General features: G+C 38.7%; 1 protein-coding gene across 9 annotated transcripts in view; it reads left to right on the plus strand.

Annotated features, from left to right (window-relative positions):
* LOC125701542 (clathrin heavy chain 1-like) overlaps positions 1–18,275 on the plus strand; it is a 50,694-nt gene that overhangs the window by 26,318 nt on the left and 6,101 nt on the right. For 4 of the 9 annotated variants that reach the window (XM_048963707.1, XM_048963702.1, XM_048963705.1 and 1 more), the window contains 17 exons: positions 978–1,100; positions 1,472–1,617; positions 2,030–2,213; positions 2,780–2,972; positions 3,410–3,567; positions 3,660–3,824; positions 4,223–4,330; positions 4,671–4,838; positions 4,945–5,094; positions 5,987–6,118; positions 6,439–6,549; positions 6,957–7,127; positions 7,577–7,798; positions 8,493–8,513; positions 11,312–11,387; positions 12,388–15,700; positions 16,370–18,185. In XM_048963707.1, coding sequence (XP_048819664.1) covers positions 978–1,100; positions 1,472–1,617; positions 2,030–2,213; positions 2,780–2,972; positions 3,410–3,567; positions 3,660–3,824; positions 4,223–4,330; positions 4,671–4,838; positions 4,945–5,094; positions 5,987–6,118; positions 6,439–6,549; positions 6,957–7,127; positions 7,577–7,798; positions 8,493–8,513; positions 11,312–11,387; positions 12,388–12,503 — 2,244 coding nt within the window. In that variant the 3' untranslated portion in view covers positions 12,504–15,700; positions 16,370–18,185. Of the gene's footprint in view, positions 1–977; positions 1,101–1,471; positions 1,618–2,029; positions 2,214–2,779; positions 2,973–3,409; positions 3,568–3,659; positions 3,825–4,222; positions 4,331–4,670; positions 4,839–4,944; positions 5,095–5,986; positions 6,119–6,438; positions 6,550–6,956; positions 7,128–7,576; positions 7,799–8,492; positions 8,514–11,012; positions 11,069–11,311; positions 11,388–12,387; positions 15,701–16,369; positions 18,186–18,275 lie in introns of those variants that run through there. The other 5 variants (XM_048963704.1, XM_048963703.1, XM_048963706.1 and 2 more) reach the window with 5 other exon arrangements.

Consider the following 18,275-nt stretch of genomic DNA (forward strand, 5'->3'; position numbering starts at 1 on the left):
TGGTATTATCTAGTTTTTCCTCTCAAAAGGGAGAGCTTCCCTGTCTGAAGCAACTATGTTTGAAGTGATACCTTCTCTGTAGTTGTAAAGTTAAAATGTGTAGCTAGCTGTATTCAGCTCGTTTCTTACTTCAGGATATGAAGGTGGCTCTCAATTGTTTTGATAGGAGATATTGCTGGGGTAAGTTTTAACTTTCTGGATATGTATGAAAACTCTTCCTTCTGTAAGAACTATACTTAAAAAACATTGTTCTTTCCTGGGAATGGGCTCAACTTCTGTAACTAGGCAACTCATAAATGTATATTGAAAAATAAAAGAGAGCTACCACTAATTTTCTTACAGCAAAGTACTTTCAAGAGCTAATTCTGGTACTAACAAAATATGATCTGTTGGTAGAAGAAAGTGTCTGGTCCTTCAGATTTCTACTCTTCCAGCTGGAAATATAAACTAGTGGCACCAATAGGGTCATGATTTATAGCTGCTTGTTGCACTTCTGTAGGAAATCTCACATTTGTTTGCATTTTAACACGGGGAACGTAGCCACTTGCTACTCTGAACATTTCTAAAGTAAAATTAATGACACCAAATATGTAACCTATTTCTGGCTTTAAACACAAGCACCATTCCTCAATTCACTATTAACATTCCCCAATTAAGTGACACCCTTTTTAGATTTAAAATGTAAGTTCTTCAGGCTTCTGCAGGTCTTCACTTCAAACAGAAGCAAATAGTTACTGTGAAACCACTGTCACAGTATTTGTGTGTCGGGCAAAATCAAGAGAAGCTATAGGAATTCTTCTGGAGACCTTCTCCATGAGCCTTCCAGATCAAAGGTTGGGTAAGAACATTGTGACATTAGCATTGGTCAGCAACTAGTTTTAGTCAGTCTTTTAGAATGTTTGACTCATAGCTAGTTAACCTTGTCATGTGATACTTACCCTCAATATTAATTCTAATATTTGCATCTTCTCCTTCAGGTATGCAATGAGAACTCACTATTTAAGAGTGAGGCTCGCTATCTAGTACGCAGGAAGGACCCTGATCTCTGGGCAAATGTTCTAGAAGAAAACAACCCATTCAGGCGACAGCTTATTGACCAAGTACGTTGCAAAAGACAAGCTATTTCAGTATAAGAATTACTCAGACCCACTATGGAACGTTAAAGTAACAGGCTTCTCCCACAAGGCCCCCTGAGGCCTCGTCTCAGTTGTGCGGAAGCTTAAGAGTTTGAGCATCAGGTATTAGCTCAGAATTTCATGGTCAGACAACTTAGTAAAACATTGCTCTTTCCTATGGAGTGATGTGCCTCTAGTTCATTTGCTATGCACTCTGAAAGTGTGATTTTAGTAGCCATATCCACTTCAGAAGCAGCTCTTTCTTGCTGAGGACAACAGTTCTGAAACCTTATATTGTTGCTCACTGAAATCTCATTTTGGAAAGACTTATACTCCTCTCCCACCTTCAAATCCAGGTTGTCCAAACAGCTTTATCAGAGACACAGGATCCAGAGGAGGTTTCTGTCACTGTGAAAGCTTTCATGACTGCAGACCTTCCAAATGAATTAATTGAGTTACTGGAAAAAATTGTCTTGGATAATTCTGTATTCAGCGAACACAGGTAAGAAGAGAGCATTTCCCCCCCAAAATTTAGCACATTTGGTATGTCTGTTTAGGTTGTGAGGTAATCCACATCTAGAATCCAAATCCTTTATTTGTGGGTTCCTTGGATCTAAGACCTAAACACTCCTAAATGTGAATTGTCAGGTGAAAAAGCAGAATTGGAGGTGTTATGTGTTTTTAATATAAAGCTCGTTCATGCTATTCAATTTGCAATGACCTATTGAAAGAGAACAGCACCAACACTGGCAAGCCATTTCTTTTGCAAGGCAAATATCAATACTCATCAATCTGGGGATGAAAGGTTGTTGCTATCAACAGCAAGCAGCTGTATGTAGCTTTTGTTGCATGTACGATACGTGTCACTTAAGTAGGTGTTGTTTTGCATTGCCTATGCCTTTTGTTAACCAAAGGAATCTCCAGAATCTGCTGATCCTGACTGCCATTAAAGCCGACCGCACTCGTGTAATGGAGTACATTAATCGACTGGATAACTATGATGCTCCAGATATTGCAAACATTGCCATCAGTAATGAGCTGTATGAAGAAGCCTTTGCTATATTCAGGAAATTTGATGTTAATACTTCAGCAGTTCAGGTGAGGTGTGGTTCCTTCACAAAGGTATAGAATGCTAGTAATAGAAAGCATGGGAAGAAGTATATTATTGATTCTCTCAGAGCAGCTGTAACTTAAATCTCTGAGATGTAACAGTATGGTTCCTGTATGATATCAAATTGTATGGAGAAGTGGGAATATGTGTGAAGAATAACAGAACAAATTCAAAGTAACAACTTCAGATGCATATCTGTTAAAACTAAGAATATCTGTGTGTTGTGCTACTTGCTTGCATGTGTGCTGTGTTTGATTCTGAGTGGCTACCTCAGAACCTTGCACCTGAAGGGGATAGGAGGATTGAATAGTATCAGGTGTTATTATGCTTCAGGACAGCATGCTGATTTCAAGGCAGAAGAGAAATTATAGCAGCTGGAGTTTTATTCTTGCTGCCTCTACTTTACTGGATAGAAATAACTTTTTCTGAAGGCAGTTAGTTTTGCATTGCTTGCTTAAAACAACCTGTATACTTGAAGAAGGACAACTTAAGGCTTTGATCTTTTTTTTTTTTTTTAATTTTTCTTTTAACTCGCAACTTTGACTTCAAACAGGTGCTGATTGAGCACATTGGGAATTTAGACCGTGCTTATGAATTTGCAGAGAGATGTAATGAACCATCAGTATGGAGCCAGCTAGCCAGAGCACAGTTGCAGAAAGACTTGGTAAAAGAAGCCATTGACTCTTACATAAAGGCAGATGATCCATCTGCCTACATGGAGGTTGTTCAAGCAGCTAATAGAAACGGTAAGCCAAATCATCCTCAAACTTAAGGATGCTCAGATATGAATTGGGTTATTTCATCTATCTTAAACGGTAAGGGTTCTTGAAATTTGCAAGATATGTTTCAGAGTAAATTGGATCAGCTAATCTATGGATTAGTGAGATTCCTGTCAAAAAGCTTGTCTGTACTGCTACATCGAAGAGAGACCTTTTATGTAGAGATAATTTAGACAGTTATGGCCTAATTACAGCCAAGTATAGTGTACTGATTTAGCTGTATGGCAGAATTTGATGGCTATGTGAAAATGCCCCTTGTTTAGTGGGGAATACCTTATCTCAAGTGTGAATGGTTTAGTATCGGTATCACGGGGTATTCTAGTAGAAACTGTTCCTAACATGGGCAAGGGGAGCGATACAGAATAACTAAATAGAGGGCATTAAATATTTCTTCTTTTTTTAAGATAACTGGGAGGACCTAGTCAAGTTCTTGCAGATGGCCAGGAAGAAGGCTAGAGAGTCTTATGTAGAGACAGAACTTATTTTTGCCTTTGCGAAAACTAATCGTCTCTCAGAACTGGAGGAATTTATTAGCGGCCCTAATAATGCCCATATACAGCAGGTATGCCTTGATCACTGTTCCCACATCTGACTTGCTGCTTAGCTGACTTGATTCTTGCTGTTACCCCTGCTTACTTTGGACTTCCAATCCAGGTTGGTGATCGTTGTTATGAAGAGGATATGTATGAAGCAGCAAAACTACTTTATAACAATGTATCTAACTTTGCTCGCTTGGCATCTACCTTGGTGCACCTTGGAGAATATCAGGCAGCAGTGGACAGTGGCCGCAAAGCCAACAGCACAAGGACTTGGAAGGAGGTAATTTAAAACTTGTTTTTTGTTTATAGAATGTGTTCTGGTATTGCTTTTGAGCATAACTGGACTCCTTTTCTCTGTCAGTAATGTGGGACTTAATGGTTGATTCATGCCCATCTACAGTGATCTCTGCTTGCTAACTGTTTCTAGCTACAGAGCATGTCTGTATCTATCAACTGTAATAACCTCCCCAAAATTATAAAGCTGGATTTTTATAACAGTATGAAATGAATGGCACAGACTTTAATTATAGAACAATTATAGTAATACCTGTTTGGAACTGGAGTAAACCTTGAGTTTGGTAAAGCTTTGTTAATCAACTTTGTTCTTTGATATGAGGAATTGACGTAAGCATTGCAGTATTCTGCTGTGCACTCACCATTTGTTACCTCTCATTGCAGGTATGTTTTGCCTGTGTGGATGGAGGAGAATTCCGCTTGGCACAGATATGTGGCTTGCACATAGTCATCCATGCTGATGAACTTGAAGAGCTGATTAGTTATTATCAGGTTAGGTCACTGTTTATGCCCTAGAAAATTTATACTGCTTGGTTATATCTGCTGATAAAATAGTTACTGCTAAAACTTGACACCCTGTGAGACTGAGACTGATCTTTAATGACTAAAGAAGTGAATTAAATACGTTTTTCTATTTTGCAATAGTTGCGTGCAATTTTTTTTATAGTAAATGTAAGGATGGTATTTTTCAGTTTCCTATCTCTTACCGTTCCATTGCCTCACTGGAGTAGTGTCTTAGAAAACTCATTTGGGAAGGAGAGTTTATTGAATTGAGCTTTAAGTAGTAGTTGGCCATAAATTTGCAATTAACTGTTATTTTCTTAATATCCAGGATCGTGGCTACTTTGAAGAATTGATTGCCCTTCTGGAAGCTGCTTTGGGCCTAGAGCGTGCTCACATGGGAATGTTTACTGAACTCGCCATCTTATACTCCAAATTTAAGCCCCAGAAAATGAGGGAACATCTGGAGCTCTTCTGGTCTAGAGTTAATATTCCAAAGGTATTCGACAACTACATTGCAAGCAAAGTTAGGAAGATATCAGTGAATGCAAGTGAAGAAAGGAAGATGTCAGTAAATTGGATTGACTATTTTCTTCTTCTATCAGGTGCTCAGAGCTGCAGAACAGGCTCATCTCTGGGCAGAGCTTGTATTCCTCTATGACAAATATGAGGAGTATGACAATGCAATAATTACTATGATGAATCATCCTACCGATGCCTGGAAGGAAGGACAGTTTAAAGACATCATTGCCAAGGTAAGTGTTCTGTTTTCAGCTGAGACAGTCTGGAATGACTAGTTAAGTGAATTAATTCTATGATTCTATGAAGGTACTGAAAGATTATTTCAGAACTGTGGCAAAAATGTACAACAGAATCCCCATTTAGAAAGACTTGCTTAAGCTACTTTTTCTTGCTGTAGTTAAAACAAAACTTACAAATTTTTTATAAATACACGTTAATGGAAGCTTGTATCCTTTGTTTTCTGTTGTGCCTCACATCCTGTTGAGTAGCATCAGACAGGACAGTGTTTTCAGGGTCTGTTCAGGATCATAGATCACAGGCAGGAGGTATGACCTCTGTAGTTTCTGTAACATGACCACTGTCTTAGAGGGTGTAACAGTTCTTGAGAGACTTTTGCAAATGTTTCCAGCTGTGGGAGAACTGGGGTGACCAGTCCTACGAATGTAGTGGAGAATAGTGGGATGATGAATAGTTCAGATAACATTCCAGATTGTGTACCTATTCTTACTGGCTTTACAGGTTTCAAGGCAAAACAAAAAAACCCAAAACTATATTTATCTATATATAAAACTGAGTGGTTAAAACCACAGTCTTTAGGGGTTCAACACATACCCACATTACCTCCAAGTCTACTGGGATGCTGATACCAGGATCTCTTAACAGTAGATGCGTTTGTATTGGTTTGGACTACTCCTGGTAGGTTGTGACTTCATCTGGAAGCAGATGACACAAAGAGCACTCATAGAATTGAACAAGAATTCTGAAAGCAAGTGTAAAGCTTCTGGCTTGTAGAAGGAAACTTACTCCTTTAAGAATCACGTAAACTTTGTACTGAGTTAAGTTGCTTATTTTGGATCACTTAAATTCACTTGCATTTGAAGTACTAACTAGTGTGTAACCACACAGGTGGCGAATGTGGAGCTGTATTACAAAGCCTTGCAGTTCTACTTAGACTACAAACCTCTGCTGATCAATGATCTTCTGCTTGTATTATCTCCACGACTGGATCACACCAGGACAGTCAATTTTTTCTCGAAGGTTAGTTTGGGAGGTACTGGATAAACAGAAAGTCCAACCTCTGTCTGGGGAAGAAGGAGCTGGTATCTGTCAGGTGGTTTTATCTCCAGCATGAAGGACTGAGAAGCAGTCCAATCCTAGTTTGATATGGGAAGCACTAGAAGAGTTAGCATAACTGGCCTAAGAGGCCATTTGATTTTATTTCTGGCAACTCAAAATGACGTGTTGGCAGTTCTGAAGGATCCTGAAAGTAGGCATAAACTTTTGTAATAATGAATGGGAGTTTGTTGTGACACTCAATACTCCTGGTTTAATTGTGTATTAAATTATCTCAACTCCAGGTTAATCAGCTGCTACTAGTAAAGCCTTATTTGCGTTCAGTGCAGAACCACAATAATAAAGGAGTTAATGAAGCTCTAAACAACCTTCTAACACAGGAGGAGGACTATCAGGTAAGCCTCACAAAAGATACCTGTACTTCTGTGGTGCGCATCTTGTTCTTCAAAAAAGATGAAGACATAGTTTGATTGTTTCCAAGCTGACAAAGCATGTTTCCCTTGAGCAGAAGGGATCTTATGCAGTACAGCAGTAATGGGGTTGTAGAATCAGACCATTTGGGGGCATGGGTGGGGCTTGTCATAATGTGATAACCTGAAAATGAAGCAGATATCAGTTATATCAGAGACAACCGTCAAGACAAAAGCCTGAAATGTGCATGGCAAAAAAGCTGTAGCCAGCCATATCATCAACATCCAGCTGGAAAAACCTAAGCACTTGTGAGCTATGTTTGGATGCTTCTCTTCTGTAGTGCTCATCTACTACCATCTGGAAGCATGGGTAACAATTCTATCTCAAACAGGGTTTGAGAGCTTCCATTGATGCCTATGACAACTTCGATAATATAGCTTTGGCTCAGCGTCTGGAAAAGCATGAGCTCATTGAATTTAGGCGTATTGCAGCATACTTGTATAAGGGTAACAACCGCTGGAAGCAGAGTGTGGAGCTATGCAAGAAAGACCATCTGTATAAGGTGAGCTAATGCAGCCTTTCTTCCTAACTGTGAAAAGTCTGATCTCAAAGCATAGCTCTTCAGGAAATTGAGTGAATTCTGTTCTCTTCATATCTTTGGATTGTTCTACTAAATCTTAGGTCTTTGCTTGGAATTTAAGGAAAGAATCTTAGAATAGAATAGCTTGTAATTTCAAATAAATCTATCTTAAATCTAATTTGATAAAGTTATCCTGTATTCAGATCACTCATATCTACCAATAGCATCTGTACAGTTTTCACTCAAAATAAGAGGACTTAATTGAGCACTTATGTTGTGACTTAGCTCCTACACAACAGTGTTGATATATAAGACTAACTTCATTTTTTGCCTAATACCCCACTCATCTAGCTAGTAGTAGCATGTACGTAAGGTGGAGAGCAAGAAGCTGACAGGCAAGGGTCAAGCTTAACTGTTGTCCTTTTCTGCAGGATGCAATGCAGTATGCTGCAGAATCCAAAGATATAGAACTTGCAGAAAAGCTGCTTCAGTGGTTTCTGGAAGAAGGCAAGCAGGAATGTTTTGCAGCCTGCCTTTTCACGTGTTACGACTTGCTGCACCCAGATGTAGTCCTTGAATTGGCATGGAGGCATAATATCATGGACTTTGCAATGCCTTATTTCATCCAAGTCATGAGAGAATACCTCACCAAAGTGAGTATTGCATAGGCTGAGAAACTGTAACTTGTAGTTCGCTGTACAATTAGTTTTATGCAAACTGAGTAAAGCTCTCTGCATTGTACTTGGAGCGTTATTATTCCTCACGCTAAATCCTCTGGGAATTTCTCTGAGTTCAGTCACTTCAGGCTAAATAGCTACACTTCTTAATAGGCAGCTTGGCACTTGAAAGAGATGTAGTTAACTTCTGCTTTCAACAGGGTACATAAGCAATGATCTACTTTTTAGAATGTCTCCGTAGTTGATTAAACTACAAATTTGCTAGAGAGAACTATTATCACTTTTTGCTTGATGTAACTGTGAAAGCACTCAGTTTTCTTGTTACAGAAAGCATAGCTTCTGTGTGACTAACAGTACACCAGCCATAACGGTAGACTGCTGAAAGTGAATTTTCATTGAAAACAGAATTTCAGTGCATAATCTGTACAATACCAGTTTGATACCAGTAGTTAGTCCTGAATTGAGAGGAGAGATTCTGATCATGTGCAGTCTAGGAATGCTTGTCTCAAACAGCTCTAGCATATTGAACTAAGATTCTTCCTTAAAAGGCTCTAGGGTTGCTTAGATCATCAGAATTAAGAATTTTGTTGAAATCAGTAATCTAGAAGTGATTTCTTCAAATTGCCTCTAATCAGTCATGTTAAGAATTCCCCTCTGAATTTTCTTGCAGGTTGATGAGCTGTTCTATAAGGTGACACTCTGATTTCAAACTTTGTGTTCATTTGCGTTTCTCAATATCCTAGGATTCTCTTACAAGAATCTAGCTGTAGCTTCTGCCAGAAGAGCAGTGTCATTTAGCTCTAACTCATTTTCTGTTCATTTCTAATGCTACGAGGATGACTGATCATAAATGACTTGAAAATCCAACCAGTCTCTGCCCTTTTTTCATGAGAAATGGAAGCAAGTGATTGAGGACTTGACTATTGGGACTCCTGATTATTGTATCACAAATACCTTGTGGCAGGGAGGATGATATTCGTAAGATGAAAGAAGTTAATACATAATATGATGTATTCTAAGTGCAAATTGCTTGTTAAAATATAAATTTCTAGGGTTTGTAGCTTTCCAGGCACTGTGAGCTTGACTAGTAACCTAAAGCATCAGTAAAAGATTTGCACCGATCTTAAACTCTTCATCCTCATATTCTACTGAAGGAAAACTTGCCACAGAAGTCCACTTGTATTCTTCCATATAAGGTTTAGGTTAAGATCATGGTTTTTAAATTGCTGGTTGGATTTACAAGCGGTTACTTACTAAACACTGGGTAACTTGCCAGAAGGAAAATGTGCGTGGTGAAAACGGTTTACACTGGAACTAATTTAGTTTGAATTAACTAAGTCATAGCACTAGAGAATGGGTCTTGAATGTGGTATGTCTAAAATTTTGTCACATGTCTAACTTTAAAAGCCCAAAACAAATTGTTAGTTTATCAGCGGAGTGTATATGTTTTCTGGAACTTACCTTTGGTTTAATGCATAAGCTTTGGTTTAATGCATAAGAGAAAGATTTGAAAGCATAGGCTAGCCTGTGCCCCAGAAGAAACTAGGCACACACAGTATGATAGCATTCATTTGGAAACCTCTTGAATAACTTCACTTTGAGGCAGCAAACCAGAAAGATGTTTAGCCTCTGCTGCTTTTGTCCATTCTTCAAGATGTCTGCTTTCAGCACGCTTGCAGATTTTTCCAGCAGAGGGAGTAACTGAACTTCTGTTCCAAGGTCCTTAGTGCTTTTGGGGCTGTAAAGAGTAAAGACTAATTCAGGAGAGTGGGAATTAATGGTCATAAGTACAACAATGCACCTCATTTGAAAATGGTAGACCTTAATTACTTTGGCCCATATTAATAGGGATAGTATTCATAATGCTAATGTTTAATGTCATTCTAAAGAACTGTTAGGTTGACAGCTGTAAATTTGTGATTTGACCCTGCAGATGGCTGAGCACTACAGTCATTTGCTCACTCTCCCTACTCCCACTGGGATGAAGGACAGTTTTTTTTTTTTTTTTTAATAAAAAAAAAAACCCACCAAGAAACAAATGGCAACTCCAAACCAACAACAAAGTAGAATTAGTGGGTTAAAACTATTTACTAAGATAGGGAGAAGGAAAATAGTTACAGCTGTGTGTGTGTATATGTATAGGTATATATCAAGTGGTGCACAAGAAATTGCTCACCATCCCCTGACTAATGCCCTGCAATCCCCTTGAGCAGCAGAAGAGTGCCAGATAAACTCCTATCCCCTTCAAAACTCTTAATGTCATATGGTTTGGAATATCCCTTTGGCTGGTTTAAGTCAGCTGTCCTAATCCTGTTCTCTCTGAGCTCCTTAGGCCTTTCACTGAAAGTGGCCTTAGCTCTAAACAGCACTGTATAGCAGTCAACTGTAAACATCAGTGTGTTTTCAACAGTTTTTCTCCTAGAACCAAAACATAGCATCATACCAGAAACTCTGAAGAAATCAATTGCATCCCAGCTGAAACTAAGACAAAGTTGAATGAGTTAAAGGCCTATGGCTGCTTAAGTTTTTGACGAGCAAGCTTCAAAAATTCAGGGAACTGTTAAGAACTAGGTAACCTCTTTGAAGTATATTAGAAACACCTTTTGCAGCACTTGTCATACTGGATGTGATTCTTTTAGTGGGAAAGGAGGCCAAAAAAAAGTACTGAGCAACTGAAATGTTTTTTCAGGATATTAGTACTGCCTGCATCTGGGTATGAATTTGTATGATTTTGTGGCTTTGCAGCTTTCATTCTCAGTGGTTTGCCTATGGAATATGCAACTTTTTAAACCTGAAGGAAGGTACTGTTGCCTTTTCTGCCCACCGTTTCATTCTTTTCCCAGTTTAAAGCTGTGTTCAGGTTTCCTGTGCTACTGTAACATTTGGCAAAAGACTTTGTCATTAACAGCTTTGTTTCTCACAGATGGGTTCTATATAGAAGATGGTACTACTAGAACACACAGCTCTAAAGTTTCTTCCAAGAAGAGTCTATGTAAATATTAATGCAGTTAAACCAGTACACTGTAACGCAGATTTCTAGTTGTAGATAAGATATTAATGGATCTGGAATATTTGCACATATCTTGGTGCTCTTTTTGAAACAAAGAGGGCTTGCAGGTTAATAGGTAACTGTAGATTAGGCCCGTTTGAGATGATCCTTGGAACTACAATCTGTTGGCTTGTTTTCTAGGTCACTGAGTTAACAGTGAATAGAACAGCGCCATGAAAAACCATGCACTTTTGGAGGTAATGGTGGTTTTTCTCAGCTACCCGTGACAGCAATTGCAGTAAACTTAAAGCAAACTGGGAGGGCAGGTTTACAATATGTGGAATCAGTCTGCACGATTGTGTGTACCCAGCCACAGTCTCCAACCTACATTAATAATGAAAGGATTCCTTGATACCTACAGTACCAGACATGAAAACTCTCATGTGATGGTACAGTTCCTAGACAAGTCCTTCATACATCTCCTGTTCACTTCAATGTAGGTGGATAATCTTGATGCTTCTGAAAGTCTAAGGAAAGAAGAGGAGCAAGTAACTGAACCTACTCCAATAGTATTTGGTACGTGAGATACTTGGCTTTGAGAACCTTTTGTCACCCTGGTCTCTCTGTGGAGGTAACTTAAGTGACTTACCTCCAAAGTACACTGGTTTCCAGAAGCTAGCAAAGTCATTGTCTCTGCTAGAAAAGCTGTGCCAGTGGAAGGGACGTCTCACTCTTAAAGTGCAGCTGAAGACCTACTTCTCTTACATGGCTGACAACACTAGCTTAGGAATAGGCTTTCAGTATAGTAACAGGAGAGGGGATACCAAGGTGTGCCCAACTCCAGAAATAACTTATAAAGCATGGTAATTCCTCCTACTGTTCCTGTCAAAGAGGAATGTGTCTGCTTTCTGCTCTTCCAAGCTGAAAGACAGACTGGCTTTCTATTTCATTCATTTTGAGACAAAAGCAGCCAAAAAAAAATGTAGCTGTCCTCAAGTGTGCTGCTATTTTAGAAGCCCTTCTGAAGAGGCATTCTGCTAACAAGCATCTAGAAGTGGCTGGTAAGGGAAGGATGTGAATGGTTCACTGTCTGATATGAACATGAACTTTAAATCTAACATATGCATGAAGCATGTGTGCTCTTAGTTATGAAGACAAATCTGTTGAGGTGTGTTCAGATCTTTTGTAGCACTCTCTGGATTGAGACCTAACAGACTGAACTAATTGCTTGAATTGCTTTACTATTCAGTTCTGACCATGCATGGTGTTTAAAGTATCAGTTTGGCTTTTAATATGGTCTCTTCAAAACAAGCCATCATTATTGTACCCTCAAAAGCAGTTGATATTCCTCTTTCATCTGAGTCCTGTCTTGCTTTTAGTTTTCTGGTAGCAAGAGCAGATGGCCTAAATGCCCGCTCTGCTGCATGTTGAGTAATAGTGTAACTTGCTAATGTGTGCTTGCACTGTGGCCAATTTTTAGCGAAAAGTCTAATAATCTTGTCCCATAGTACAGCTAGTATTAGGAAAGCTTGGGTATGTAAACTAACACTTTTTTTTTTTTCTCATGCTTTTCCAGGCCAGCAGTTGATGTTAACAGCAGGCCCCAGTGCAGTACCTCCCCAGACAAACTTTCCATATGGATACACAGCACCAGGATTCACCCAGCCACCTGTTTATGGTTTCAATATGTAACTAGTTCTCTGACAGACAGACCTTCACTGTCTCTTCTTTCTTCACTTCCCTTTTTAACTTCTCTAAGGAGTGTACGATGGTCCTAAAGGCACAGATGACTTTCTGTTGTCTTAACACACTAGCTGCCCTGCTCAGTGAGGAGACTTCAACAGGATGCCTGTTACTGTTATTTATTGATTACTGTCCGATTACATTTCAGCCTCTGAAAGGCAGCTTTTGTTAATGACATTGTGAGATTCTTGTCTGAAGTTAAGGCACTGCTTCACTAACCCATATAGCAATAACTGCTTGAGGCCAGGGAGAAGAGAGCATATTTTTCTTTCTTTTGCGAAGCCCATTAAAGGTAGCTGGGAAATTGTATGGTACCAAGTTGTTAAAAAGCTTTAGCTGAAGCTGCTGAAGTAGCAGAGTTGTTAACAATTCAGTGAAGCATCTCCTTAACGAATTCATCCAACTACCCCATTTTGTTTGCAGTCCTGTGTGTGGGGGGGGAAAAAAAGGGCTTTCTAATACTTATGCTCTGAATGTTTAGAGGAATAATGGGGAAGTTTCCTTTTCTGGACATTAGTGCTGTTGGAGTTTGATGCTGTTTGAGTCTGTTCTATATTTTCTGGAGTAGATCTGAAACTCAAAGAAAATAAATCTTCTTGTGGCAGAGAGCAAATATTTCCCAGATCCTTTTTGTTTAACAAGTGCGGGACCATGTTACTTGTTGACATTTAATAGTACTAAAGAAAACTTCATCTGTGTGTGGCAAGTGAATGTGGGAGTGCATATGGCCTGCCAAAGTTGTTGAGGTGCAAGAGCACAGTATCAGAACTAGGAAGGGAGATATATTATTAAAATAATGAGGTAGTAGGGAAATGATCCTGTCTTTTTATTTGCACGTTTAGTTGGTTCTGGCATTGGCTTCCTGCCACACTATGTTCTGACCTCGTCTGATGGGCAGTCAGCTCTACCTGAATCAACAAGATTCAGAGATTCAGTTCTGCTGTGCTGCAGTAGCATCAATGGTGTCTACCACCCACCTCTTTCTTTTGAGAATGCCTATGAGGCTGTATTACTGTTTTGTGCCGCTCTTCAAATACCTGTATCATTAACATTTTATGTACTTAGATAACAATGTATAATTTATGGTTATGAATCTTGTGCTAATCTTAATTATTATAAAAGTCTAACTATAAATGTAAATCTGCAGTACCTATTGTGTGGCTCTAGTCTTCATGTCCTGGGGATGGGGTCTGGTTATTATTACTAATCTGCCACATCAGGTATCTTAAACTGATCAATAAGGATGCCAGGCAGCAAAAAGGGAAACTTATACCAAAGCACATAATATAGAGGGCTCAGCAAGTGATTTAAAAGGGAGTAGCAGTCTCTTCACCAGGCACATCAGCACACTTTGTCATGTGCAGAGGTAATGCTGCAGGAGGCAGTCACGCTTATGTAGCTTCATTCATTGGTCTGGAAAATCATAAGCGTAGTCCCATGCCAGAGGAGGTGCTACTGTTAGTCTTCTAGGCTTTCTCCAATGAAATGCATTAATTTAGCAGCAATAGCAGTGAGCTATACCTTTCATATCATGTTCTACTTGAATGGGGCAAATTGTCTTTAAATGCCAACAAGTACAGAATTAATCATAGAATCCTGGAGTAGTTTGATTTAAGGGAATCTCTAAGATTATCTAGTTGCAACCCACTGCTATAGACAGGAGCACCTCCCACTATACTAGATTGCTCAAAACCCCATCCAGCCTGGAAAGTTTTAAAATCAGTAGCTGTAGACAGTGTTGGCACAATTCTAACAATTATGTTGTCTCTTGCTTGCTGTACTGTGTGATAACAATGGCAAAGAGATGTGGTACCTACCTTTCTAATGAAGGCCAGAATGCTCCTAGTGCTTATGTAATGCTTTCGTTTTGTGCTGGTCAGCACTTAATGGCTAAGCTTGCAATAATGAGCAGCTAATGATTTCAAGTAAATCTGCGCTTCATCTAGTCTTAGTCCTAGCAGGAGCTAGCTGGATAGAGTGCTACTTTCCAGACAAACAGCGCTTATACTCTGTAATTGGTTTCTTGTGGGTCAACAGCGGTTTGGGTAAGGCAGCTGGAATTAAAGAGAAACTCTAAAATTAGTATGACTGTGGAAGTTTCCTTCTCCTCAAATTGAAAATTTAGTGCAACTTTATAGTAACAATTACAAGCTCATGTTGGAATACAGTAAACTGCTAGATTAAATACTAGAACAGCACATGACCTGTAGAGAACTGAACTAGCCTGAGAATCTTTAATTGCTTTAGTCTGGAAATTTAACTACAGGAATGACTGGGTTCACAAACAAGGTAAGGCAGTCAGCTCTCTTAAATAGTTCTGCTTCAATTGGTCTCCTGGTATCTTAAGATTTTGATGCGTATAATGGCTTTTATAAGTTCTGGAATGTGTTCCGTTCTAAAAAGCATCCAGAATCCAGAAGCATACTCTCAACTGTTACTGTGTGGCTGTAGCTAAAATATGCAACAAATTCTTGCCCATCATTTAGTGGTCTAAGTGGAAGAATTAAACAGTTTACAAAGATGTAGTGTTCATCCAAGTTTAAAAAAAAACTCATTGTACCAAATCTCCAATCACAAACTCCCCTGGCTTTTCTGAGTTTGAATGCTATCATGCAAAATGGATTGTGATAGGCTTGGGATACTGCTAAAGAGTAATTTGCCTAAGGATCTACATAATGTGTTTTACACACATGCTTTTTTTCTTTCTTTTTTTTGAGAAAGCAGGCTTTTGTGATTTCTCAGATGTTAGGGGAGATTTTCCCCACAATGATGAACTTTGCAACTATGGGTCTGGCATCAGATGACAAACAATTCACAAGCACTGCACTGCAGCCATTTTAATGTCTTGTGACCTAGGTGGAAACGGAGCTCTCATCAAATAACTGTAAGGGCACGTGCTTATCTTGGCATAAAATTCCAACCTGTGTTCAGTTGCTCATTCTGAGCTGGCACTTACTGATATCCTTTGTTCCCTCACATTTTCAAGTGTTTCTGGGTTCTTTTGGTATAAAAGCAAGGAAAAGGAAAAGGAAAGAAGAATGTCCAAGAGCTACTTTTGGAAGCAGAATTCTTTTATAGCTGCTGCTGTCTGCTCTGTTGAGCCAAATAAGCCAGCCCTAGAAACTGAGGAGGAATTCATCACTGGGGTAAGTTCTGTTTCTTTCTGTCTAAATTAAGTTGTGGTGTTTTACAAAACTTCTATTTCCCACCCTTCTTTTTAGTCTTTTTAGAGAACTATACAATTAGATTGTAGTGTAACAGAAGAAAATGTTCTTAAGTTGTTTCATTGCATTAAAAAAAAAAAAAAATCTAGGTAGATAAAGTCTATTCAAATGAATACTAATTATGAAGGCGATACAGGAAAGATGGTAGTGGCTGTAAGGTGTGAAACTGAATTTTCTTCAGTTCCTTCAACTGTAAAACTGACAAGGAAATTCAAATAACTTTTGTATTTGAACATACGATATGTTTAGGCAATGCTGTTCTTAAGCTTCTGCATGGTTAAAATTTCTGCTTGTTTGTGATATTTTAATTGGCAGGCTGGAACTTAGAATTGGGAAACTGTTAGTGTGATTAAAAGGCGTTGTACAACGCTGATTTTCATTGAGGAAAAAAATGGAGGTGAATCTTAGAACAAGTAGCATTGTATGTAACAGGTTTCTGTAACAGTTTGGAAAGTGTGCATAAACCTTTATAATAAAATATATTTCTTATCTGTAGAAGTATGCTTCCCATACTTCTTCATCCTCTGTGTTCTGTGTAGTTTCGCTCATCACTGTTTCCAGTCTGAATACATTTCTCCTTTTGTTTTACAGTGTACGCCAAGAGTGCTTCACTCTCATTTATTCCCACAAAGTCAAATTGGGTCATCTTGAATATGTGATAAAATGTTAAGGAACGTAAAGCTGAGAAATGATTAACAATAGGAGAGTTGCTTTGTAACATGGGTGTGCAATTAGGTTATGTTTTGCAGAGTGAATCAGTACTTTCATAGCAACCTGCAGATGTACCAGTTTAATGGACCTGGAGTTTTTAAAATTCTTTTACATATATATATATATATAAATATATATATATTTTTTTTACTTCAACAAGCTTTCAAAGAGTTGTGTGGTTTTTTTTGTTGTTGTTGTTGTTTTGTTTTGCTAGTATAGCTTTCTTGTTTTTCTATACTGCATGTTTTCTGTGGGTATATTTCCAAAGGTAAGGATAGATCCTGACTCATGTTTTACTATTAAAATGCCGTAAAATTGTTAGCATGCCTATGTCAGTCTAGGTCTTTCAGTCTGGAGCCTTTTAGATCTTTCAGAAAGGTAGCAGAAACCATCAGTTTTCTTTCTTGCTTAATATAGACAATGTCAGCCTTTTAAGTATTCATATGAATTTGAAATGCAGTCAGTGAAAAGTAAATCTTGTCTACCTGTTATGTGTCAGAATTTGTTTATTCAGTTACATGTTCTCCTGTGTTGCTTGGTGAGTCGAGGAGAGGTGCTGCTGTTTTTTTTTCCCTGTTTGCTGTGGTTTTAATCAAGACTTCAAAATCTTTTTAACAAGGATTTCTAATGGGCTGTTAATAGAGACAATGTTGGTAACTGCATGTGTGTTCAAGTGGTGGTAACACAAGTTGTTTCAGAAGAGTATCATCTTTCTCATTGTCACAGAGGTTCCTGCTGCACACACATGAAAGCTAGTGAAACATTGACTCACAAGCATTCAATATGATTGTTTCTCATTGAAGTCTGTTATGCATAAGATCTTTTTTTTTTATGCCTAAGAGAACCTGAGAAGAAATAACGTTTATTAATGTACCATAAAACTCCAAGTGATGTGGATTAATAATGCATGAGGAAACTTCTAGTGGTTTGAGTTGTAATGGTTCTGATGGTAGTGCTGTTTGTTTAATGAGGTGAAGAAATTTTCTGTTTCAAGGATATGTAATAGAAAACTATTGGTCACTTCTGGTCTTTAAAACCATGGTGTGCTTGCAAGTTGTGCCAATGATGGGGGTCAGTATGGTCAAAGAAGGGATAAGTAGGAGCTGATCAAGCATGGTCTTTGTTTATGGGCTTTCCAGAATCCAGAATATTATTTCTGCAATCACTGTTTTAAATAAACAAAAAACTATGAATGTTGCTTTCATCTGCAGTAGTTCTCTTCTCTGTTCCAGTTGTTGGTATCTGAGGAAGGAATACCACAAGGTGTACAGGATATAATAGCACTTGGCTATGTCTTTAACAATTCTCCTCTCTGTTTCTGTGGTGGCAGAAACAAGTCACAGCCAATAGCAGAGAAAAGTGTATGACCAGGTGGTTGTTTCCATGAAAATTCCTGGATTGAGAGCTGTAAAATAGAGGACTTGGTATCCTGTCTCTAACAGTTTGTTGTATACTTTTGACTTTGGGCCTTCTTTCTTTGCCTTTATTGTTGTTTGAGGTGAACTGGCTCTGGAGGAGCAAAATTACTTTAAAGCACTCTTTTTTCCAGAGAAGGTCAAACGTGTCTTCCTTCAGACTCAGGGCAGTGTTAGGAAAACCTCACTGGATTGGCTTATAGGAGTATTCTACAGTAAGATCTGACTGCAATGAGCTCTGGGGGGTTCTGTTTGCAGACAGCAGTTTGTTGCTTTGCTTCAGCGAGACAAAGGCAGCGCCAGCAGAGTGACTCAGTGCTGCCTGGCAGACATCTCCTTCCATCCATCGGACGCTTCCCACATAGTTTAAG

The sequence above is a fragment of the Lagopus muta genome, chromosome 17 (assembly GCF_023343835.1).
Source record: "Lagopus muta isolate bLagMut1 chromosome 17, bLagMut1 primary, whole genome shotgun sequence".
In the NCBI taxonomy this organism is placed as follows: domain Eukaryota; kingdom Metazoa; phylum Chordata; class Aves; order Galliformes; family Phasianidae; genus Lagopus; species Lagopus muta.